Source organism: Desmodus rotundus, chromosome 2 (assembly GCF_022682495.2).
Source record: "Desmodus rotundus isolate HL8 chromosome 2, HLdesRot8A.1, whole genome shotgun sequence".
In the NCBI taxonomy this organism is placed as follows: Eukaryota; Metazoa; Chordata; class Mammalia; order Chiroptera; family Phyllostomidae; genus Desmodus; species Desmodus rotundus.
Window position 1 is genome coordinate 52,652,211 of NC_071388.1, and position 25,789 is coordinate 52,677,999.

General features: G+C 41.9%; 1 protein-coding gene and 1 long non-coding RNA gene across 2 annotated transcripts in view; one reads left to right on the forward strand and one right to left on the reverse strand.

Moving 5' to 3' along the window:
• Positions 1–25,789, reverse strand: part of SLC9A9 (solute carrier family 9 member A9) — a 520,093-nt gene that overhangs the window by 94,844 nt on the left and 399,460 nt on the right. Inside the window, exons 13-14 of the mRNA XM_024556352.4 lie at positions 16,800–16,851; positions 360–439 (exon numbers count right to left, since the gene is read on the reverse strand). Of these exons, the coding sequence (XP_024412120.2) occupies positions 360–439; positions 16,800–16,851 (132 nt within the window). The remainder of the gene's footprint in view (positions 1–359; positions 440–16,799; positions 16,852–25,789) is intronic.
• On the forward strand, positions 4,276–5,708 carry LOC123479345 (uncharacterized). The gene is made up of 4 exons (XR_006654938.3): positions 4,276–4,357; positions 4,909–4,996; positions 5,393–5,434; positions 5,526–5,708. It is a non-coding gene; the product is annotated as an uncharacterized lncRNA (long non-coding RNA).

Genomic DNA, 25,789 nt, shown 5'->3' on the forward strand with positions numbered 1-25,789 from the left:
GACCAACTGGACCAGAAGTGAGATTTTTACAAAGGGGTAACAGTAAAATATCAACTAATAAAATCGATTGGTCCTCCAGGACTCCAGGTTTTACCCTCTGACATTCAGAAATACTAGACAGCCACGAAAACACCAAGTCCATTTGACCCTGGGAGCTTCCACTGTAGCCTCTTGTAACACCTAAATATGGGCTATGCAACTTATCAATTTTTTCAATCATTATTTTTGATACATTTGGTTGTGATCCACTTTACCTTTCTGCATTTCTAGAACTGGAGCACAAATCTCAGTGAGTAAGAGGTCGAAGCGAATCTCCGCCCTGCTGCAGGACCTGGGGGACGGTCACTCTCAAAGGATACTTGTGGTCAAAGGTGTACCACATTCTGAAGAGCCAAGCACTCTCCGTTCTTGTTGTGCTTTTATTCAAGTTATTTGCTTCCTGGGGAGAGATAATAGAAAAAGACATTGAATGAATAATTAATATAAAATATTAACATGTAATATCAACATTAATATTTTCACCCTAAAAATACATGTCAAAGCAAATGAAATTTAACTACATTAAAAAAACTTTCCAGGTATCGGCGTTTCTGTCTAAATGGTAAAGCAGCTGTCATGCAAATTAGCTCAGAGATCGTGCCATCTGGCTTAGACTCTGCCGGTGCAATTCAACATTTACTTTTCTTAATAATTCCTGTTTTATTAAACAGCTAAGAAATGCCACTTTTTGACTTCAAATAGAAATGATATTTCTGTCAGATTGCTGTCGTGGGAATTTTGCAGTTTATATCTGTCAGATTTGGATGGTATTTATTTAAGTCTTACTAAAAGGTCAAGACTAAAGAGATAATAACAGCCTGATAATTTTTAAACTAGTTTTCATTCAATTTCTTTTTGATATGTTACTACCAAATGCTAGGGTTAATTTTTATTTTTTTCCTGCTTCAAAACAGATATTCCTATAGGAATCCTGTAATAGTTGAATGTGCTTGTCTCATTTAAATTTTTTTTTTCCAAAAGGGCCACAGGTAGAGGGAGGAAGAAAACGAATTAAAGACAAAAAGGAATGCATTTGATGGGTGTTTATGTGAGAGTAGCAGATGAAAATGTGAGAAAAAGAAAAAAAAAGTGACTAGTTTTTTGTGAACTTTAGAGACAGATGGTAATGAACATCATAGTGTGGTAACAAGGAGATTCAGTGGCATTTTTACTTCTTTTGCATACCCCAGTTTACATATTAAGATAATTCCAGGTTTCAATCAGTTATAATTATCCTCATCATTAAAAACATTTATATCTTAACATGGACTTCATTGCTTTCTTTGGGCCCACAGTTTCCGTTCCCAAATTGTTTCATGAGTTCACAGTCCAGTTCTGATGTGAACATTGTCAGGAAATCATGACCCATGGAAGACAACAGCGATCCACTGGCTGCTCCAAAGCCAGCCCTTGGTGAATCCAACGTGATTTGCTTTCATTTCATTTTATTTACTTTTTGCCAGTTCCCAGAGAGTTCCATTGCTGGTTAATGATAAGGAGCGGAACACAACGGGCTGCATTCTGCTCTCTGAGACGTGTTCATCGTCAGATGCTACAGGTCTGTTCCTCCAAATGAAATGGGATACAAGACAGCAAAACGTGGTTCATTTCTAGTCAGCTGTTTATCCTTCATCTGAAGTGGTTGAAGCAGAGACTTACAATAAAATTAAGATCCGATTTCAAACCTTGTAGTTTCCCAAATAGTGTTCCCTAGTAGCTACTATTCTCCATAATAGTGACGGAAATTCTGTGCCAATCATTCAGGAAAGGACAGATAAAGCTGTGTTGAGCAGGTTTCTTACATACAGAAAACATCTCAGGGTGTTTCACTAGTAAATGAGCATTGTAAGACTTCAAGGGGGAGTTGTTTCCTGAGTTGGGCAGGGATCCCAACCCCACTGAGGGATATCTGTAATCTTTTCATAGACATTCAAATCCCACAGATCTGTTTTCTGATAGACTCGGAGTGCCATGCATTCTTTTTTTTTTAAATTTAATTTTATTTACTTACTATTAGAGAGAGGGGAAGGAAAGGAGAAAGAGAGGGAGAGAAACATCAATGTGTAGTTGCCTCTTGTGTGCCCCTTGCTGGGGACCTGGCCTGCAACCCAGGCATGTGCCCTGACTGGGAGTCGAACCAGCAACCCTTTGGTTCGAAGGCCTGCACTCAATCCACTGAGCTACACTAGCCAGGGCCCATGCATTCTTATCTAGAGTTAGAATTTATTCATAATTCATCATTCTCCCCCCCAAAAGGAAACCGAAGTGTCTGGTTCAATTCCATCCTTCCCTGAACCGTTCTCTATCTATTTCTACCTCAAAAAAAGGTGTCATATTTGCAAAATCACTGCTGCACATAGTATTTTCAACATTTTGTATCATCTCCAAGTTGTTTCTAGTCACCCTTTCCCCAGCAGACACAGCAGGGTGGGGCTCAGCCACCAGAGTTAGGTAAATCTACTTACGCTCAAGTCAGCTAGTTATAAAAGCTGTGGGCCAGCAGTGGAGTGTGGATCTCCCTCCCTCTCTCTCTCCCCTTTTCTTTAGGAACAAAAAGAACTTACAGAATTTTATCCATCACCAGGCACAGGTAATTTTTGATACCTGATAATATCTAGAGATGACAGATAGTTATTGAAGAAAACTGATAGAAAGGAGTGTGAGCATATTCCTGTCTTTTCTTAGGTTCATTTTTGAGTAAAGGTGGGCCGTGCAGTGCTGAGCTCAGCTGGTGGTCAAGGGCCCAGAATCCTAGCACCCAGTCTGCAGCAGCCCTGCTAATCATGTTTGCAGCTCTGACAGTTCCCAGTGAATGCCCAGCTATTGAATGCTAGTCACATTAGCCAGTCATTAACTTTTTCAGTCAATATTTTTCCAGTTTTCATGACAATCCATGAAGGTAGGTCATGTTATACTTATTCTATAAGTGAGGGCCTAGAAAAAACCTGAGATGGGAAGAGATGTGTCCAAAGTCACATAGATAGCAAGCGACAGAGCTGGAATTGGACAACAAAGGTGGTATTTTCTCTGCTAGTGTCTCACTCAGCCTCTGAACCTTGGAAAGCACAGGCGTTGTGTAATCTGCTACTTGGTGCAGCGTTATTGTCTGTAAAATGGACAGAAAAAATTGGACTGGCTGTCTCGAAGGTCCTAATCATATGAAAATACTGTACTTTATTAGTGAAAATAACAATAAAGGCTAACACTTGTTGAATATACCATGTGCCGAACACTATTCTAAAGGCTTTTCATATAGTAACTCTTAATTCTTATAACAATTTAATGAAGTACGTTGTATTATTATTCTTGTTTTATAGATAAGGACACTGAGGCAACTGAGGGCACAGAGCAACAGCCAAGATTCCTTTCATCTAGGTGGGGCCTCCGGGCAAAGTGGGGAGCAAACTGGGCAAAGAGGCATTTGAACAAGGAGCTGAATTCAGGACCTTGGGGTGCTCATGAAGGCTGAGATAGAGCAGCTTCATATACCCCAAAACTTAATGAAAATGCATGGTTCCTCTCTGTGTCAGGAATGTCCTAGATTCCTAGTTACTACCAGTTTCATGGTTTCCTAGGTATTAGACACCCTCTCTGTCTTTTTCCCCTCCTTTCCCCTCCCTATTCCAGCCCAGCCCATTCCATCCCATCCCATCCCATCCCATCCCATCCCATCCCATCCCATTCCATTCCATTCCTTTTCATTCCATTCATTTTATTTTATTTTCTAAGTTGAATTTGACATAACTCAAAAGCACTCCTATGTGGTGATCAAAACCTAGATTCCTCATCCTTGGTTACAGAACATAAAACCTGGTTACAGAGACGCTATGGAATGCCACATGCTCCATAACCAGGGCCTGGTTACAGGGATTCTGTGGAAGGCCACATGCTCCATAACCAAGGCTGGCTCTGTAACCAATGGAGTCATGACCACATAACAAACCCTTATTGGCTGAGGTAAAGTTACCATAGAGGTAGCCTCAGTCTCACCCCAGGTTACCATAGAAGTAACCTACGGCTCACCCCATTGGGTATACAGAAGTAAAGTTGCTATAGAGGTAACCTTAGTGCCAAGAACACATAACATACCTACCATAGTGATTGCTACGTTACAGCCTATAATGGAATCATGTGTGTAAAAAGAAAAAACACTTTATGTAACAAAGTTATATAACAAAAGGCTATATATTAGAAGCTTAGACAATAAAGATGGCCTTTGGTGGTTTGCCTCTGGCCATTCACCTTCCCTCAAGAGTGGTGTCTTATTTGCAGCCCTACACTCCTAAAAGGGCCTAAGCTCTCTGGCAAAACTTCCAGGGTAGGTTTACATCAGTTGATGAGAAAAACATATATTAGCTAACATTTTGGAAAAATGTTAACAAGCATACCCTATTTTTCAAACATTATCTTACTTGGGAGACTGGAGATGCTATTGACGTTACTACTTTGTGGAGAAATAAACTGGGCCCCAATTAGAATACAACACACAGCACGTTTTCCCGGGAAATACCACTGATGATTCAGCCTTGACTTTCCTGCTGATCCTAGAGAAACATTTTGAGTGAATATCTTAAATATCTGTTGGCTCAGTTCTGGATCCATTCATTTATATCTCTGAAGTTATTGATGACTTAATAACTTGGTTATGAAAGGCCATCAATAAATGAGTAGAAATAAATGAGTCAGTCTACTGTGTGCTCTGCTTGTGCACTGGGGGTTGAAGATAAATATGCCAGGGGAAGGCCAGCCTTTGCAGTCACCCTGGAACAGGGATCTGATGAGGCAGCACAAAGGGCAAGCCACTGGGAAGGCCTTGATGGGTAGAAGGCAGCAGGTAGCTTCGATTTACCTGGCTTATTCTGTCCACAGGCCTGCACTCAATCCACTGAGCCACACCAGCCAGGGTACCTGGCTTATTCTGAAGCAGAGATCAGCTCACATCCCAAGAACAATGGATGTGAGTCATCAAAACTAGAATCTGGAACTCGGTGGTATTTTCTTTATCATTAGAAATGCTTCTTCTTTTCTGAGTTCCTTTATCCAAAGGAAAAGTAGTATGCGTGTTGAAACAAACATAGGATCCAGAAACGGAAGACCAAGATTTGAGTTCTGACTCTCTCTGTTTACTGTTTAATAACAAAACACCAACTCGTAACCTCATGTTTCACAGCTGTAAGTGGGAACTGGAGATTCAAAAGCACTAAATCCCAATATTTACTTGCCCTTGATACCTCTAGAAGACAGAGTGTTTGATATATGTGCAATTTCTGCTTCCTTTATTTTCCTCTGCTTCTGGGGAAATTTAAAAAATGACTGGGGCATTTGATACCTTTCTTTTTTCTCCTTAAACAAGGGAAGAGACCAGAGGTTTGGAAGTGACTGAATACAGGAGGGAGTAAGTAGTTGTCTTTTAAATGACCCCCTCACCCTTAGCAACACCCCAGAGTGGGAGCAACAGAAAATGATAATGGTATTCTTTGTTTTAGGCTTATACGGGCTCCTAAGAGAAAGAAAACAAAAGGCTCCAGCCAGAAATCTGTGAAAACAAGACATTGTTGTATTAACCTCAATGAAAAACAACTAAGCAAATGTAAATATATTCCTCTATCAATATTCGAATGTGAGGCCTTTGCCAAATGAACTGGATGAACTTTGCTCTGGGATAATCATATAGGATCAGTCCTCATTTCAGGAAGATTCAATGGTTTAAGAGAGAGATGAGATTTTCCTTTGTATTTCTCAAGATTTCACATTCCATATTAATGTCAATGTTAGTTGCATGGAATGATAACCAAGACAAATAATTATCATAACAAATCTGTGGAGCTTCTTATGGGCTCCAAAGTGTTTTTCCAGTAGTGCCTGCGAGTGGGATTTGATGGCAGTATTTTGTCCTACCACCTGCCCCCAGTTTGAAATTATTTATGAAATAATTTTCAAGTTGATTGTCTTGATTTTGTAATTATCAAGGGGAAGACCAGATTCTATGTCCCTAAAGAGAAATATTTCTGGATTCTGAAGAGGGAGTGTAATGTAATTGAGGGCCAATAGGATTTGTTTTTTAAATTTACATTTTGAAAGGTAAATCATTAATTCTTAGCCTCTACACAGAAAGAATTTCATACAAATATTTTCACCTTCCCCATGCCATGCTAAATTCATAAATATTCCCAAGAAAATCCAGTCAGAAAATACATGCTCAGGGAGACAACTAGTTACTGTCAGCGGGTAACTACTGTCAACGGGAAAACTGTCAGCATGCTACACAGACATCACAGACATACCGCCAGACGGGTTAAACTCATGGTTTAGCTGAAAGAAAGGGCCTGGTTCAAATAACTTTGTCCAAATAGAAGATGCAAGTTAAGCCAGGGGAAAAGTGTTTGGTTCAGATGAATATAGTATTGAGGTAATTTAAAAATGTATATCCATGTGTTCTTTGGAAATTTTCCCTTTAAAAGATGGAGACTTCTCTTTCCCATTGTGTGTGGACCGTACTAAGTGACTCATTTTTAGTCAATGGAATGGGACAGAAGTGATGCTGTGTTCTGTCGAAGACTTGGTCATAAAAAGGCTTTGTGGCTTCCTCCTTGCTGTCTCTCTTAGCCCACACGAGGGAAGTCAGCTGCCATGCTTTGAGGACACTCACGTAGCTCTACGGAGAGATCCTGTGGTGAGGAACTGAGCGGCCTTGCCAGTAGCCCGCAGAAATGCTGAGGCCTCCTGCCAACATGGAGTGGATCCTCCTGCCCCGGTCAAGCCTTCATAGGGCTGTAGCTCTAGCTGACATCCCGACTGCAACCTCATGAAAGACACTGAGTCAGAAACATTATGCTAAGTTGTTTTCAGATTCCTGACCCATAGAAACTGTGAGATAATAAATGTTTGTTGTTTTAAGCCAGTAAATTTTTAGATAAATTTTATGTAGTGAGAGGGAGCTAATATAATGATAAATTGGAATCATAAATTCCAGATATAAAAGGCATTGGAGTGGAGTTGGGAAGAGATAATAAAATGATGAGGCATAACTCTTTGCAGTTTACAAAGTACATTCATGAAGGTAGTGTATATACAGAGAAGTTAAATAACTTGCTCAAGGACACATAGTGAAAAGAGGTTGAATGTGAACTCAGACAATCTGGTTCCAGAACTTCTACTCTTAACGGGTATTCAACCATCCATCCATCCATTGAGACAAACACACAATGCACCCATGCCTGGCATTAATCTAGATACAAGGAGGATGCAGCAGTTACCAATTCCAAGTGTTTATCCTCAAAGAGCTTACACTTTAATCAGTACAATGATAACACAAAGGTAAACAACTACCTACCATCAGTTCAGAGAATAATAACAGCAGCTAAGGGGATGGGCGAACAATGAAGGAGAAGTTATTGGCAGGGCAAGGCAGGCTGCTCTGAGGAAGTGGCATCTGGTCAGAAGCCTGAATGACATGCAGAAGAGAGCCATGTGGGATCTAGGAGAAAATGGTCCAGGAAGGTGGTTCTGTAAGCGTGAAGGCCCTGGAGTCACAGTGTGATGGTGTGCCTCCCAGGCAGCAGCAAAGCCAGTGTGGCTGGAGCAGAGAGAGCAAGGTGGGAATGGATGGAGGCAAAGTAGGAGAGACAGAGAGGAGCCAGATTGTTGGCCTGGGTGATGAGCTTGGTTTTATTCTACATGTGATGGAAGCTTTGGAACTTGAAAGTAATAAAACAATCATTTTTAAAAACTAGTTTTTCTCCTATCTCTACTCTGCTCATTGTTACGATGAGGTTAATTTTCATATTTTCTCACATAATTTTATTTTATTTTTTAATTATTTATTTTTTATCCTCACCTGAGGACACTTCTTCATTGTTTTCAGAGAGAGAGGAAGGGAGAGAGAGAGTGTTCAGTGCGAGAGAGAAGCATTGATAGGCTGACTCCTGGACCAAGGATAGAACCTGCAACACAGGCACATGCCCCAACTAGGAATCAAACCCACAACCCTTTGGTTGCAGAATGATGCTCCAACCAACTCAGCTACACAGGCCAGAGCCATAATTTTATTCTATTTTTTACCACTAAGCTTGTTCCTCTAGGGGCTCTCTTAATGCTAACTTCCCAATTTTATTTTTGGTTGTCATTTATGCTTCTGTGTCACCTGGGTGGATCAGTTCTGGTCACCACAGCTCAGGAAAGTCAGAGCAGAGTTGAGAGAGGTTCAGAGAAGGACCACTTCAATAACTAAGCCAGGGATAATGAAAGGACTGAAGGACTGGGACTTCTCTGGTAGAGACCTCACTAAGAAGGGATATAGCAAAGGGATATAGTAAAAAAAGGCAGGGTGTGAGTAAGGTGAATGAAGATTTGTTTACTAATTACCAGAAACCCTTCACCTGGAGTACCCTTAGAACTTGAAAGAGCTCATGTGGGACAGAATAAAGGCATTTGTTCTCTGCACAATTGATACTTATTACTCAGTCATCTAGAGTTCCAAGGACTGGAAATATAAGTAGGTTAACAAGAGGAAGAGATTAATGAGCTGATGGTAGGGTCTCCTAGTTATTAAATAAACTTTCATTTTGCCTTGTGAATATTTCAAATATTCCTAATAAACTTATAGAACACAGAATAATATACATCCCCCATACTTAACCACCATTAACATTTTTCCATACTTGCTCCTATGCTGTTGGAGTGGGCCTCATAGAATGTAAATTCCACGCTACACCCCTACAAATATTTCAGAAACTGAATATGTACTAGGCTCTAAAACTGATCTCACCCAGATGAGGGTTTTTATATTATTGTAACTAATAGTATTTTGAGAAAAATATAATGAATACTTCAGAGCAAATATCTTGGGTTCTCCTTATGCCAACATTATATTTATTTTGGCTATACTTAACTTATGACTTATACAGCCAAGTTTTTACTGTTTAGGATGAAATTCCATATACTGATATTTATCTTACCTGCAGATTCTACAGTTACAAGCTCTAGAAAGCAGAAATAATAATGAAGAAGAATAAGTGGAGGAAGATGGCACCTGCACTTTAGTGGGCACCTTTCATACATCAGGTGCAATATATAAAATCTCATTTAACCTTTACCTTAACCAATCAGGATATCTGTTAAAACCCCTATTATATAAATGATGGAATTAAAGTTCAAAGAATTAAATTAACTTTCTCAAGATGACAACAACAGCAAAAATTTCCAGTCACTTCAGCAACACCCCAACTCCACTCTCTACTTCCTGTACTCAGTGAGCCTCCTGCTCTCTGCTTGGCCCATCTACCTCCTTGCACCGCAGTTGGGAAAGGGCCTCCAGGCAGAAGGTCAAGGACAGCATAGGCTCACCTCTCTTGTTTTCTTTCTTTCCAGGATCATAATTCTTCATTGTCTGCTATCCAACACGTGAATTACTTTCAGTTTGTGTCTTTAGATCTGAAGTGGGTCTCATGTAGGCAGCATATGTATGGTTCTCATTGTCTTATTCATTCAGCCACCTGTGTCTTTTGATTTGAACATTTAGTCCATTTACATTTAAAGCAATTATTGATAAGTATGTAGTTATTGCCATTTTATTATTGATATTTTTTATTTTTTATTCTTATTAAAGATGTCTCTGTAATATTTCTTATAGTATTGGTTTGGTGGTATTGATATATTTGTGATACCAGTTATTTTACCATGGGAAGCCATTACATATTTTGAAAATAGTTTTGTGGGGGAAGCTATTGTTTTGTTTCCAGATAAATACATAGTGCTATATACAGCTGATCCTTGAACAATATTGCTTGAACTGTGTAGGTCCATTTACACAGAGATTGTTTATTTTTATTTTTCATAATATTTTAATTAAAGTTGACATGCAATATTATAGTAGTTTCAAGTATACGACATTCTAATTAGACATTGACATACCTAGAAAGTGATCACTCCAATAAGTCTAGTACCCATCTGACGCCATACATAGTTATTATAATATTATTTACCAAATTCCCTAAGCTGTACTTTACATTCCTGTGACTGTTTTTATAACTGTCAATATACACATCTTAATCCCTTTCCTTTTTTTTTTTAATCTAGATCTCCATCTCCCTCCCATCTGGCAATCATCAAAATGTTCTCTGTATTTACGAGTTTTTTTCCTGTTTGTTCCTGTTTTGTTTGTTTATTATTTTGTTTTTTATAGTCCACATATAAGTGAAATCATATGCTATTTGTCATTCTCTATCGGACTTATTTCACTTAACATAATGCATCCTGGGTCCACCCATGCTGTCACAAATGGCAAAATTTTATTCTTTTTTATGATTGAGTAATATTTCATTGTATATATATATACACCATTCTTTATCCATTTCCTTACTTCTTTATTATTATTTCTTTCTTTATCCATTCATTTTTGACAGATACTTAGGTTGCTTTCATATCTTGGCTATTGTAAATAATGGTGCAGTGAACATAGGGATATACATGTCTTTCTGGAGTATTTTGGGTTTCTTTGGATAAATACCCAGAAGTAGAATTGCTGGGTCCTTCTTTGTCTCTGGTTATTTGTCTCTGGCTATAGCTTTGGTTTTAAAATCTATTTTGTCTGATATAAGGATTGGTACTCCAGATTTTTTTTCATTTCCATGTGCATAAAATATCTTTTTCCATCTCTTTCCTTCAGTCTCTGTGTGTGTTTAAGTCTGAAGTGGGTCTCTTGTAGACAGCATATATATGGGTCTTGTTTTATCCATTCAGCCACCTTATGTCTTTTGATTGAAGCATTTAATCCATTTACACTAAAATAATTATATTTAAAGTAATTATTGATAGTTATTGCCATTTTATCATTCATAGTTTTTATACTTTTTTCTTCTTAAAGAATCCCTTTAACATTTCTTATAATAATAATGGTTTGGTGGTGATGAACACTTTTAGCTTTTTCTTGTCTGAAAAGCTCATTATTTCTCCTTTGATTTTAAATGATAACCTTGCTGGGTTGAGTAATCTTGGTTGCAGGTCCTTGCTTTTCATCACTTTGAATATTTCATGCCTATTCATTCTAGCCTGCAAAGTTTTTATTGAGAAATCAGCTGACAGTCTTATGGGAGCTCCCATGTAGGTAACTAACTGATTTTCTCTCGCTGCTTTTAAGATTCTCTCTTTATCTTTAAACTTTGGCATTTTAATTATGATTTGTGTTGGTATGAGTCTCTTTGAGTTCATCTTGTTTAAGATTCTCTGAACTTCCTAGGCTTGTATGTCTATTTCCTTCACAAGGTTAGGAAAGTTTTCTGTCATTATAATTTCAAATAGTTTTTCAATTCCTTTCTCTCTCTTCTTCTTCTGGTACTCCTGTGATGTGAATATTGGTGTACTTAATGTTATCCCAGAGGCCCCTTAAAGTATCCTCAGTTTTTGGATTTTTTTTGTTTGTTTGTTTTGCTGTTCTGATTGGGTGTTTTCTGTTACTTTGTCTTCCAAATTGCTGATTTGATCCTCTGCTTCCTCTACTCTACTGTTGATTCCTTCCAATGTCTTCTTCATTTCTGACTGGTTCTTTTTTATGTTTTCCATCTCCATTGTTATGTTTCCTATCTCTTTTTAAAGTTCTCATTGACTTCATTTACTCTTCCATTAAGTTCATTGAGCATCCTTTTAACCAGTGTTTTGAACTCTGCATCTAATAGATTGCTTGTCTCCATTTTGTTTAGTTCTTTTTCTGGAGTTTTGTTCTATTCTTTTATTTGGTACATCTTTCTACATCTCATTTTGGATGCCTCCTTGTGTTTGTTTCTATGTATTATGTATATATGCTACGTCTCTTGGTCTTGGTAGAATACCCTTATTTAGTAAGTGTCCTGTGGGGCTCAGTGGTACATTCTCACTTGTCACCTGAGCCAGGTATTCCAGGTGCGTTACTTGTGTGGGCTGTGTGAACCTTCCTGCGTAGGGATTGACCCTCAGGCTGAGTACTGAGAATTTGCCATGACCATAGCATATGAGCTGCTGTGGGGCATGGGGGGCTGGCCCCATGGGTCCGGATTCACTTTAGTGTCATTCTGTTGTCTGCTGAGTCGACCCTTTGTGTGTCTTGTTTGTAGGGGTGGCTGAATGGTGCTCTGATGTGGTCTAAAGATAGCCACCAGGCACATAAATTCTGGAGACTCTTGGGAGGGGCTCTGGTACAGGCTGAGGTCAGCTACTGCCTGTGCCTAGCCTGGGGCCACTTGATGTAAGTTACAAAGTGGTATGCAGAATATTGCTATTTGTGCTGGGCTTGGTAGAAGCTAAGGTACAATCTGAGGTGGGCTGAACTAGTGCTGGGGTTGGAGCCACCTAGCAAGAAGTACTGGGCCTGTTGAGGCCAGATGCTGCTTATTTGGTGTTTGTAAACCTTTGAGAGATTTTAGAAATTCTACAGCATGAGCCAAGATGGGCCCTTCATATGGTAAAGCATGGTGGAAACAGCTTGAGTGAGCCAAAAAGCTGAGTGGAGTGGGGTCTTAGGGAATCACCAGGGTGGGCAGAACAGTGTGAGCCAGATTGATGGAGTCTCATATATGGCCTTGCTGCCAGCTTTTTGGGCAGTGAGGTCAGCAAAGGAACCATGGCTTCTGTCAACACTTCTGTCTGGGAGAAAGATGTCCCTTCAGACATTTCCCTAAAGCCAGTCAATTCAGTTCCTCCCTGTATGTCCCTGGTGCTTTTGAGCTGCTGCCTCAGTACTGGAGCTCAGAGCAAGTGAGTGTGAATGAGTCTATGCATGGGCCCTTAGGAGGAACTGCCTGGGACTCCAGAAGCCTCTGTCTCACTCAGCTGCAATCCTGGATGGTTTTTATAGCCAGAAGTTATAGCTTCTCTTCCCAGCACTGGAGCCCTAGGCTGGGAAGCCTGGTGTGGGGCTTGGACTTCTCGTTCCTCAGAGGGGACCCCTGCAGCTGAGCTATCGCTACCAATTTTCATCTGCCACACATGGGTGTGGGACCAGCCTGCTCTACACCCCTCCTATCAGTCTTCACCTGCCTTCTTCTTTATATCCTTAGTCATTGGACTTTTGTTCAGCTAGATTTCGGGTCCTTATCTGTGATGGTTGTTCTGTAGTTTAGTTGTAATTTTGATGTGGTCATGGAAGGAGGCAAGAACAGTATTTACCTGCTCTACTATCTTTACCGTAAGTCCTGTGCAGATGGTTTTAGTAAATATTACAACCATATTTTCTCATCCTCATATCCTTATAACATTTTCTTTTCTCTAGCTTAATTATATACTGTATGAATACAGTATATAATCCCTATCACATACAAAATATGTGTTAATTGATTGTTTGTGTTATGGGTTAAGGCTTCTGATGAACAGTAGTGTATTAGTACAGTTGATCCTTGAAAAATGTGGGGATTTAGGAATACTGAACCCCCATGTAGTAAAAAAACCCATGTATAACATTTGACTCCCCCAAAAGTTAACTACTAAGTTTAACTGCCTATAGATTAGTCCATCATTTTATGTTTTTATGTACAGTCTGCAATTTATAATGTGGAATACGGGAACTAGGGTAATTTTTGATATACTTTTAAGGGGGAAATATGTAACTATGTACAAAATTACATTTGAAATAGGAGGATGATAATAGTCTGCACTCAGGGTTATCTTGGAAAGTAAGTGAGTTAATGTAGATAAGGTGCTTAGGACAGTGTTAACGACAATATCAGTACCTGACACATATTAGGATGATCAGGAAAAATGGCAAAAGGGAAAAAGAGGAGTAAGAGTAGCAGTCCTTCTTGGGTAGCAGGAATTTTCATTGAAAGATGAAAAGCAGGTGTGATGCTCCAGTGAGTCACCCTCTCTGTAACGCTGTGCTCCCGAAGACACAGAGTCAATTCACAATCAATTACCAGGAAAATTTCCTGTGGGGTAAGGGGGAGGGTCCTGAGGTTTGTGTGTGTGTGTGTGTTAATTTAAGAGACGGCATTCATAACTGCAATACCTTCCATTTTTCAAACTAGCACATTTACGTAGAGTGTGTATTAAAGTGTAATAGCCACATATGGAACATGGTTTCTGAAGCTTCTGGGTCAGATAGAAGTCAGCATGCAATACCATTCACACTCCAAAGGTGTTACAAGGCAAAAAGAAAAATTGTGATGTTGCTAGTTAGTCTCAGCTACAAGTTCATGTTTCCCTGAGGCTTTTTTAAAAACTTGCCATAAATAAAGGAAGTTTTTCTTTAAAAATGTTTATTATTGATTTTGAGAGTGCATGATCAATAATTGCCATAACTAACTCTGAAATTTTTAGCTTTTGATAAATAAAAATAATGCCTTTTTTAAAAAGAGGTTGACCAGAGTGCAGATTATTCTGTTTGTTAATGCAAGCCCAGCTTAATAAGTGCTAGCCAAGTGGAAGCACACAGTCCCCCTAAGAATTAGGGTTTATGCCCTGTCATCAGACTGCGCAACAGATGCTGATCACAAACAATGAGCTGTCAGGCCAAATGAGGGCAGAGAGGTTACGGACACACGGTTTGGAAAACACCAAAACAAACTAAGAAAAACCGTCTGGGGTGAGTGGCCGCCGCACGGGTGCTGTGGTTCGTTCCTACAGCCTGAACCCACTGTCTCCTGTGTCCTGACACTGAGCACAGGAATTATTCCCAGGTGTGGAGACAGCCTCCTTCTGAAAGGGAGCTACCTGGTAGCCAAACATCATCATTATTCAGAGCACTTTCAGGATACTTCTTAAAATGAGTATTATTTTTAAGCAGCAGCAGCTCAGTAGAAACCATGCAAATGATAATGTTAGTTAACATTTAGAAAGCTCTTTATCGGTCCTCTACAGCAAGCCCCAAATGAGAAACATCTTTTAAAACATCATGGCCTGTGAAGTTTTGTATCACCTGAGGAGAGAGTATAATTTGTCCTCTAATGATAATAATTCAGTATATTACTGATTATTAATTTTCCCCCACTGTGGTTATCAGAAAGCTTACTTATGGTTCAGCTATAGCAAGTTTTTGGGACCTTAGATCTAACTATTTACGATTCCTTTTTTTCTCCTTTGGTTTTGACTTTCTGCTTCTGTTAATTTTTTTAATGAATTTTAAAATTCTTTAAAATATTTTACTCTTATTTTATTATATATGGTGTTGTAAGCTGCCTTAAAACTAGTTTAATTAGTTTAGGTAGCTTTTATAGATAAAATTTCACTTAATTGTCAAAAAGCTGGAGAAGTAGACATTATTATTATTCACCTTCTACACGACAAAGAAACTAGACTCAAAGATGTAAAAAACTTGCCTCAGAGCCAAATACCACGTAGTTTTCCTTGCACTGTGTTGTACCAACTCACTTACTAACAACAACAAAAAAGTTTTCTACTGGTCTGAGTGTGTTCGGGTAAAAGTTATTACTGAATTAACATTCGTGTGAATGAGCTAAAATAAAATGCACTTAAATTGAAAAAGTAAGGAGTTAGGCTAGTAGGTAATATTATCAATAATTATATGTGATTATAAAATATTAGGCGGTTAAAGAAAGATAAAGAATCCTCTTACTCTATCTCTTTTCTTTTAGAGAAAAAGATATGAGAAGGGTAAAATTTAGATGAAAGCTTTACTTGGGAGTGGAAGAATGGATTAGTTGACCTATATAAGATGAAAATGCTTTGTGAGAATTGGCTACCGCCAGCCCTTAGGAACCGCGCATGACAGCCCACCAGTGTCAGGAGATGGCTCTGATCTCCTTCCGAGGTCACCAAGCCGGCCCCAATCCCAGCGCGCTGGCACCCCACTGTGCTCAGGCCTGCAGTGAGGTGTGTTTCCTGGGCAAAGAAGTGTCTGAATATACCATCAAGCTAGCTTTGGAGCACATGTGACAAAAATATTAAAGTATATATGAGCCAGGATCATTAATGTAATTTCCAGCCCTTTCTGTAGAGCACAGGATCCTTCCTTCTTTCTGTCTATGTGAACCCTGGAAGCAGCAGCACTAACCGGCGATACCACATTGATGGTACTGTAGGGAAAGACTGTATATAAAAGAGATGGATCTCCTTCAAATCACTCACTATGCTATTTGATCATGTCTGTCTACTGGCAATTTCAGCAAAAGGTGCAACATTTTCACACAATTGTCCAAGTTAAAAAATGACTAGTGCAAAACCGCAGTGACATGTTCTACTCTGATGTCAGGTTCAAGTCCAGAGTTTGGAGAATATACTTCCTGTACTGGAGGGAACAACAGATTGTTCTGAAAGATTTTCCCTAAGGAGTTTCAGCTCTCTGTAAATAACGATTGCTTAGCTAAGTCAGCTGCTGTGCTTTTGCAAATTTTCAACATTTCTGTATACGTGGACCTGGTAAATGAAAAGTCACGTCTCAGAAACAGGTCCATTTGTTGGATGCCCAACATGCATTGGACATGCAATGAGAAAATTTCACTGTGATTAGTTAGCTAGCAAGTTACTCAGCAGGGATTTGAGCTCCACACTACCCAAATCCAAGAGTCCTGTTCTTGCTCCCACACTGTCGTTTCCAGGCCTCCCACTGCCACACAGAGGGCACAAGCTTATGTGAGGTGTAAGCACTCCAAAGGTTATGCAGAGGTTAGTGACTCCCCAAATCCCAATGGATTCTATAGTCCTCTGATTAGTTTTATCTGCAGAGGTAGCTCCCTTTAGAACAAGCCTCTTGGCCACGTGCTGAACTAGCATGGGACATTCCATGGAACAGAACATCTCGTATCCCTACATTCTATGCATTGGCTTCTTTGACTTGCCTGGTGTGAGGAGGGCTCTTCCTTCAGATCTTCATCCACGTCCACACCAACTCTGTTAAAGAAAACAGAAAACCGGTAATGGCCTCGCTGTGGTTGAGACAAGACAGTCTTATGTGTCAGATCACCTGAACCTAACACAATACAAAACAGAGGAAAGGTATGGCTAAAAGACACCTGCCTCTCTCAGAATCAAAAGAACTTCAATTAGATCTATGGCAAAATGAGAAGTGCACACAGCTGGGCCTGCACGCAGCAGGGAGGTGGGGCCCAGACAGCCATTCTGTTGTCTTTCCCAGCAAGACCCAAGGCCTGACAGCCTGGAACAGGAGCCTCAGGAAAACACGCTGCAGCCCACACAGCAGGGCTCCCAGAGGGAAGGCTGCCTGCTGCACTCACTAACTCGCCCGCTCTGGGCATGTGGGGGCCCAGGCTGGAGAGGCTCCCCCAAGACAGAGAAAAACCAGGTCCTTTCTCCAGGAGCTCACAGAGGCTGCCGGTGGGGAGGGTCCCGGTCTGTGGGGACTGGAGCTTATACAGTTTGTTTTGGAGGGGGGCTGTTTATGAAAATGGGGCTGTTTATGGCGTTAGAAAATAAATTACCAAAACTCACATACTTTTAAAATCTGGAAAATGTAAAACATATCTCAAAATTCGGGAAATACATATAATATTCTAATAAGTTAACTGCCTGATGTACCCCCAAATAAGTTTTAGTAAAAATAAGTTTGTGAGTTTTTCCCGCATACTTTGATCCTCTCTTTATTTGATAATGATTTTGTATTAGAGCAGGAAGCAAAGGTAGGCTTCCCTCCAGCAAGATTGATCGAAATTATTGCTAGCTGGGAGGCATTGCCGCATGCCGGCTTACACGCAGACGCACCTGTGTGCAGTACGGCTACAGGTAAGTGCCCTGCAAAGACACGATTTCTGATCAACTTCATTTCACACAACTGTCCGCCACACTTCTCAGTGTATGTGCTACACCACTGAATACCTTCCTGAGTTTGAGTTTTGATGGTGTGTCATGAGAACAGAATCCTCCACTTTGAATTTTGCACATCTCGTGATGGAATTCTCCAGACTAGCTTCTGGCTCAGTGCATTTCAACCCTTGTTTTTCCTCCACCATCTACAGATTTCTGAAGCCAGGTGTTACGGGACATGCTCATCTTTGGTTCAACCAGAGGCACTGTTCCTGGAAGCCGGTTCTGCACCAGGACAGCCGGCAGTCACGTGCTCCTGCACAGAAGTGACTCTGTGCCTCATGGGCTTATCCCACTAAAGGCAAACTAAATGTATTTCCAATTCTGTTTCCCCTTAGTCGGGTCCCCCATCTGCCCATAGTCACTCCAGGGCCATATGACCAGGGGAGAAGTCTGTTGGAGGGGAAGCTGTAGGAGATACGAATAGCACTTGACCCCAACTGTAGCTCAAATATGTTCTTTTTACAGAATTTACAAAAACACAAGACCATGGGAATACATTGTGGGGCTATTCCCATGCTCTTGGAAGGGCAAGAGCAAGTCAAGGGCCCTGGAGCTTAAACTTCCTCTTTTCCAGAGGGGGCCCTGCCTGTTGTGGGCTGGGGTGGGGGGCAGGTTGGGACTGCAGCTGACGAAGCCCGCACCAGAGCCTTTCCTGTGAGCGCCACAATGTCCCCAGCTGTAGAGTCTTTCCTTCAACCGGGCCCTGTAAACACAGGCCACCCTGCAGTTCTGTCCTCTAGGTGGGGGAAGGGAAGGCAGGGTTAGAAGCTGGAAGGCAGGAGCCTGTGGAAGGAAAGCTGCAACTATGGAGAGGCAGCCAGTGAAAATACCTGATTCTTCAAAAATGAGTGTCCTCTAGGCGTGAATAGCCCCTTCTCTAACTATGGGGGGGGCGCGGAAAGGGGTAGATCTTTATTTTATTCTGAACTTTTGGCCTTCAGGTAACTGGGAAGGGCCTCTGGAGGTTGACTGACCTTGATTCCCTTGGAGTAGACAGAACTATTTGATCTATGCCATTGAAGTTGGAGGGAGAGAAGGAAGGGCAGGGATGAGGCTAGAAAGGATAAGGGCAGAGGAAGAGAAAGAGGAAGGGGAGAGAGGGGCAGTGCAAGGATAGGGAAGGGGAGAGGGGGGAGTAGAGAAAGAAGAATGGGGGAGGACAAGGAGGTGAAGAGGGAAGAAGGATAGAGGATATGAGAAAGGGAAGGATAAAAGGAAGGGGTAGAGGAAAAAGAGTGGAGGGGGGAGTTAAAGTCCAGCCTCCCAAGGTAGGTCCAGGCAGTGACCTTGGGGTGTGGGTGGTCTGAACAGTGGGGCCTGAGCTGGAGGTCCCTCTGCCCCCTTTCTCATATAGCTGGCCCACCTGAGCCCCTCTGGTGGGTCTGAGCTCTCTGGCTGATGCTGGAAACCCCAGGAGCCCCTAGTGCTGGGGAAGCATAGGTCCCTACCCCTCAGACCCACCTGGCACCCATGTGGGCTGTGACTGAACAAGGGTCCCAAAGTTCCCACTGCTGCATCTGTCGTAGGGGTGTCTGACCCGTGGCCCACGGGCCACATGCCGCACAGGGTGGCTCTGAATGCGGCCCAACGCAAGATAGTAAATTAACTTAAAACCTTTTGTTTGCACATGAGTTTTCGTTAGTGTTTGTGTATTTAATGTGTGGCCCCAGACAGCTCTTCTTTCACTGTGGCCCAGGGATGCGCAAGTTTGGACATCCCTGGTCTACCTGGTCACAGGGCCTTTTTCTAGTTCTCTGGGTAGAAACCTGGAGACGATAGAAATAAATTTCACAAGATACCCAACATTTAAAGTTTGAGGCAGTATGTACTAAGGTTTTCCACTAAAATTTAAGCTTTCCTCCTCAGCAGGAACCAAAGCAGACCTTTCAAGTTTCAATTATTGCAACGGGCAGATGGAGCTAAGGAATGACAGCAGGGGATTAAGTTTTTCAGTTTTATGTGGGACTCGGTGAAGAGCATCTCCGAGTGACGAGCAAGGAGCAAAGACAGGCCTCTTTCCTCCTCCCATTTCATGGGAGCTCCATGCCTGGAGCAGACAAACGTCTCAAGTGGCTGAGGGAAGAGAAACTCTGTGGAGGTGATTTTCCCCCTAGGGAAGCCGGGTGAACAGACAGACACCGCCTGTACCCTCACAGGGCATAGAGTTTGGCAGGTTTAATTAAGTGCTGGGGGTGGGGGGGTGAAGACACAGTGGAACGATACCTCCTTTCATTTGTGATCTTGACTCCTTTGGGTAATAGTTGTGCTAAAGTGTATGCCCTGCTCCTGGCCCCTCAAACAGTGTGCGATTGGGATCCTCCGATCTTCACTGGAGTATGAATGTTGCGCTGGCCCCACAAGGCGAACACTCGCTGTGCTATAGCGACTTCTGAGTGGTATATGAACTTCTTTATGCCCACATTCAATGGTCTCTGCCTACTAATCTTTTCTTTTTAAAATTCTAGTATCTGCTGCTTAGGCTGCCTTGATCTTCTGCCTGCGACAATGTGTTAACCTACTGTCCCTATGTTTCCCTCCCTTTTGATGTAGTATGGAACTGATAACCTGAGAGTCAAGTCTAATGCATTTACACATTCAAACACATACAACAAAAACACAATTCGAACATTATAGGAGGGCTTACGACAAAACACAGTTGTTCTCTGCCCCACCCCTGCATCCCCTCAGACCCACTCTCCGTGGGCTCTGAGGGCAATTTGCTGCCTTTTCTCCATTGTGACAGATGAACTGATACCACACGCCTGGCACATTCACACAGCATCCCCAGGGTTAGGCAAACATGCCAGCTGTATCTGTGTGTCTTATTCTCCTGTTCAAGAAAACAAGTCACAATGCGAAAGTGATATTCTTTTCAGGCTAACCTTGAATCCACTCACTTTTATGCATTAGGATCATTTACGCACTATGGGTTCTTGAGGGATTATTTGAAAGAAGACACGGTGTCACCCTGGGGTTGGTGATGCCATGTATGTATACAGCAGCTCCCCAGGTGAGATCACAGGTGTATCAGATGAAGTTTGATTTCCTTAGGTGATGTCCAAGGCCCTCAACACCTTCCCAGCAGTATTAAGCTACCCTTTCTGCTGTTTTCATCTGGACGCAGTGCTTCAGGGAGGGTAACGGGACCTGTCCTTGTTTCTGAGCCTCAGAACTGGATATGGTCTGAGTTTGGGCACTGCTGGGATCTCCCAGTCCCACTCCCACCAAACTCTAGCCAATGGTTTGTGTATCTGAGGTGCGCACATCCTTTTCTGCATTTCCCACTACTGCCCTTCCCCTTCTGGTCACCCCTGGGGACCACCCATCTTACTGCCATACCTTAGCTCAGAACCCCATCACTTCAGTTTTCACTGACTGGGCCTGCCAGTAGCTGTATACCTTCAACCCTGTTCTCTGCTCCCACACGAAACCCCTTCTGTGTGGCACCTGTGTTCCCCCAGTCTGTGCGATGATAGCCCTGCTCCACCCTGTGTTCACCTTTCCGGTTTCACCCAGTTGTGCAGGGCCAGCTGGTGCCCTGTGCTCTGCTTGATACCCTGGTCCTAGCTGGAATCCTAGAACTTAGGGCCACTGGGTAGTTGCTGAGATGTAGTGTTACCCAGATGTTAAGAGTATGGGTGTGTGTGGATGCTCTCACACACCCAGCTGGTGTGTGACCTGCACACTCACTGTGTCTCGGTTTCCTTTTTAGTACAATGTGGATGATAACAGAACCTGCCTTTCATGGCTGTGGTCAGGGCTAAATTAGAAAATCCTTATAAAGTGGTTAGCATAGGACCTTGTACCTAGTAAGCTCTCAACAAATGTTAGCAGCTATTGTCAATGTTATTATTTGTATTCATATCAGTATCTTTTTTATTTTTTTAAATTAGTGGGGCCGGGGATGAGTCCTGCCACACTCATTATTCACTAATTTCAGAGATGAACCCTCCTAATGCCCAGGTCTGCACTGGGCAGCTCTTGAATATATAGGAACACCTACAGTTTAGCCACAGGGAGTGGCCAGTGCACAGCAGGGATCTCTAGTTTCACAGGAAAACATCATTTTTATCTGAGACCAAGCTTCCCAGACAGAAATTTATTTACAGTTTACAGGTGGTTTAGGGAGGTGAATGAAGGAAAGGAAGGTGTCTGTAGAGTGAGGGGAAGGGAGGGAAAGGGTAGACCTGGGGAGAAAAAGTAGCAAAGAGAAGGGAGGTGAGAAAGAAGGAAGTACTGCATTATTGCATAGACTAGGCACAGGTGCTGGGTGCGCAGCCCTGAGGGCCCTGAGGGTGCTGAGGGTGCATGTCCCCGAGAGCAGGGTCACCAGCAGTGGGGATGGACAGCCCACAACAAAGAAATTCCTCCAATGTAAAGAAATGAAGAATCAGGAAAGGGTTAAAAAGCAACTAAAAAGCCTGGTTAAAATTTGATATGATGTTTTGCATTCTTGATGTATCTTTTAATTTTAAGCAAATTGATCACTGCCTCTGTGGTATTCCAATGGAAATGAGAGTGAGCATTGGGTATTCCCAGCGGCCTCCAAAATCTTGCTTGCTTCCTTATTTTCAAGGAGCATCAAGTCCATTTTTAGAACAAAACACATCTCTGTGCACCACGATGCACCTCCCTTCATATCATGCCTCCAGTCTTCAGTGAGTTTTATTGGACATATTAAAATCTTAGGGTGCTTCCATTTTCAACCCTGCCAAAAAGCATGTTCCAAAGTTAGGTCTTTTTTTAGAGGGGAAGAAAAGGCTCACTTTTCCCATTAAAGCAAACAAAATCCATTCTGATCCTATCACTTAGGACCTTCTGAAAGGCAGTGAAATATTACTAGAGGTCAGTTTCATCGTGTGAATTCCAATAGTCTTAGTGAAATTGAGCCCCCGTTGACAGACCCTGGGTGGTGGGGAGGAGAAACCATTTCCTCTAAGAACTGTATTTAATGATTAAGTGTAAAAAAATGACATTTTCAGTCAGGGAAGAGGGAGTGAATGTGGAGCACAGAAACACAGTTGGGCAATGGAGGAGTCGGAAAGATTTGCGGAGCTTCGAGAACTATTGTGTAGCCGTGAGAACATCACACAGTGTCAAAATCTGTACTTCACCCCACCCCACCCCATATTATTTGAATAAACATTAGTGTAGCTATATATGACCTAAATTAAACTAACACAATAAATCATTCAAATATTTTAAATTTGTTTTGCAGAAATAAGAAAATGAACTAAAGTAAGGGGGGCAACTCACCTGAATTCATGTTGTTATCTCGGCATGGCATAGTGGTTATGAGTTGGGACCATGCAGCCAGGCTGTGTGGGTTTCAATCTCACTTCTATCATTTACTACATTTGTAACTTAATCTCCTTAAATCTCAGATATTTTGACTATAAATGGGAATAATCATACGTGGACATTATGGGTTATTATCAGGATAAAATGAGTTAATAATGTACATTGTATCATATGTATATATATATTTCTATGTACTCTAAGTATATGTAAAATATTGGCTGCCACTTAGGAAGCACTCATGAAATATGGTCTTGTTGTTCTTGGTGTTATTATTAGAGAGAAATTAGTGTATTCTAAATTGAATGGTAAATACAATATAGGTTAAAGCCAAGAGTAGATTTCCTATAAATGGTAGATGCTAGAATATAAAGGTCAATGACAAGATCTAACAGGGAAGACAGACAATGGATGGTGAGATAAGCATTGTACATACACCAACAAGGAGCCCAGCCAAGCTGGGCTGTGGAGGGGTTGGGTACATCTCACAGAGGAACTGGGTATTGAAAAGTGAGGATAGAGTACACGCTGGACATTAAGCTTTTGATTGCTGAGGCATCCATTTTAAAAGACATTCATCTTGAATAAACATATTACCTGCTATAGCTATACTACACAGTTACTAGCAAAGCGCCACATAAAGAATTATGCTTCCCTCATTCGTAAAGTTCCCTCTTTGAGAAAGCCCTGGGTAATGCAGATAACTGGCTGCTCAAGTCATTTGGCTAAGTCACATTAAGCTTTAAACTAGCCAGTGAAGAGTGAGCCCGTGGAAACCTGGGCACCCCACCTTTGGACCCTACTAAAGTCAGAGGCTCAGGTCCTCACTTTCGATCTCTATTATTCTCTCTCATTCTTTGTATTTCTGGGGTTCACATGCATTCTCTCTCTCTCTCTCTCACACACACTTTTGTGTATGGCTGGAGCATGCTGAGTATCCTCCCGAAAATGTGAGTAATAGATCTTGTTCCTTAAAGTTCTCTGTCGGTTTTTGCTAGAGTGCCTTCTGCGATCATAAAAACCACAAGGCTCATCCAGCCACAGCACTGGCCCCAGTGGGGGAGGTGGCTGTGGGTTCACTAGCAGTGACACAGCTGGGAGAGTGCCTCACGCATTCCTAGCCCACAGCCTCACTTTCAATGGCCTGAGAGACATAATAGTGAGGATAAGTTTAATAGTAAGTGAAAAGGAGGTGGTGGAGGGCACTCCAGGCTGCACAGCACGAGCAAAGGCAGAGAAGTTTAAAAGAACAAAGTAGGTTCGGGACATGGTAAAGAGGTCTGAGTGGCTGGACTGCAAGCATTATGCATGTTGAAGTGGGCAAGGTTGCTTTGGGTGAGATCAGAAAATAATTTGAGGCCAAATGGTGAAGGATCTTGAATGTTATGCTTAGTAAAATTTTGGTTGTTTGTTTTCCTCTGGACAGTAGGGGGTGAAATGATTAATTTTGGTTCCAGAAAAATCACTGGGGGCATACAGTTTGCTAGTAAGAAACTGGCGGCATGGGTGTCATGTAGGGGACTGCCACAGTGAGTCCCTTAGAGTAGTGGTGGTGGAGAAGAGAGAGATCTGAGGTTGTGAGGGTGGAGGGTGGTGGTGGTGATACACGGTGGGCTGACTGTGGAGTGAAGGAGAGGAAACTATTGAGATGTTTCTGAGTTTCTACTCAGGACACCTGAGTGGTTTGTCCCTGCCATTAACCATCTGGTAGGAGGAGGAAAGGTCTGGGTGGGAATTTCTCTCTTAGAGGGACTGACGGCCAACAGGGTCTGAGCACTTCCATTGTGAGTGAAGCAAGGTCACAGCTCTTTACATGCTCACATGCTCAAGAAAGGTACCTCCCCTCACCCTCCTTTAAGAGTTTTGGCTGTTTGCTTGTTTAAAGTGAAGGTTGGGTCCAAACAGTGAAGTCCAAGGAATAATGGAGGGACAATGGGTGTTTCAAGGCCAAGATCAGTAGACTTGGAATATTCATAGAAGCTGGAGAAAGATGTGTCACATTCGGTATTTGAAGAGTCTGGACACCTTATTTAAGAAGGGCTACAAAGAGGCTGGAAGAAAAGATGCTTAGGAAAGTAATTTGCCATTATCTTCGAAGGAGGTGAATGTTTGCTGGGTGGCAGTAGATGGAGACAAATTTGGTCTGGATTAATATGCACTGCATGGGACAGTACCACGTGGGAGTTACTCAACTGTAGTCAGTGTGGGCTCAGTATCAGAAAAAACTACAGGCGCCAGTGCATGGATGCTTTCAAGCAAAGGATGATAGATCATATCAGAGGCGTTGTGATAACAAGTCCCTCATGATAGCAGCGGGGTAGATGCATTTACATTTTTATCAGAAGTCTGGAGTTTTAGAGCATAAAGGTTAATGTGTACTCAAAGGCAACTCTGATTTTGAATTTAGGGAGTGACAAGTCGACATATCTGCCAATGAGGTGAAGGGAGAAAGGGAGGTTCTACCATTTGGACACATAAAGCATGAGATATGACTGCGAACTTCCACAGAAGAGTAAGATACAGCCTGGGGATGCTGCTGAGGGAAGAGCTGCCCATCTGGGTCTCCCTGTATATATGTTGTTCTCCTAGGTGCTCTGCTAGGTTACACTCTCTCAGCCCTGGGACCTGCTGGAGTACCACATCAAAAACGGCTGGATCTGGGGGTTCATGTGACATTCTGATGGTGTTCGAGGCTGCCCATGTGACA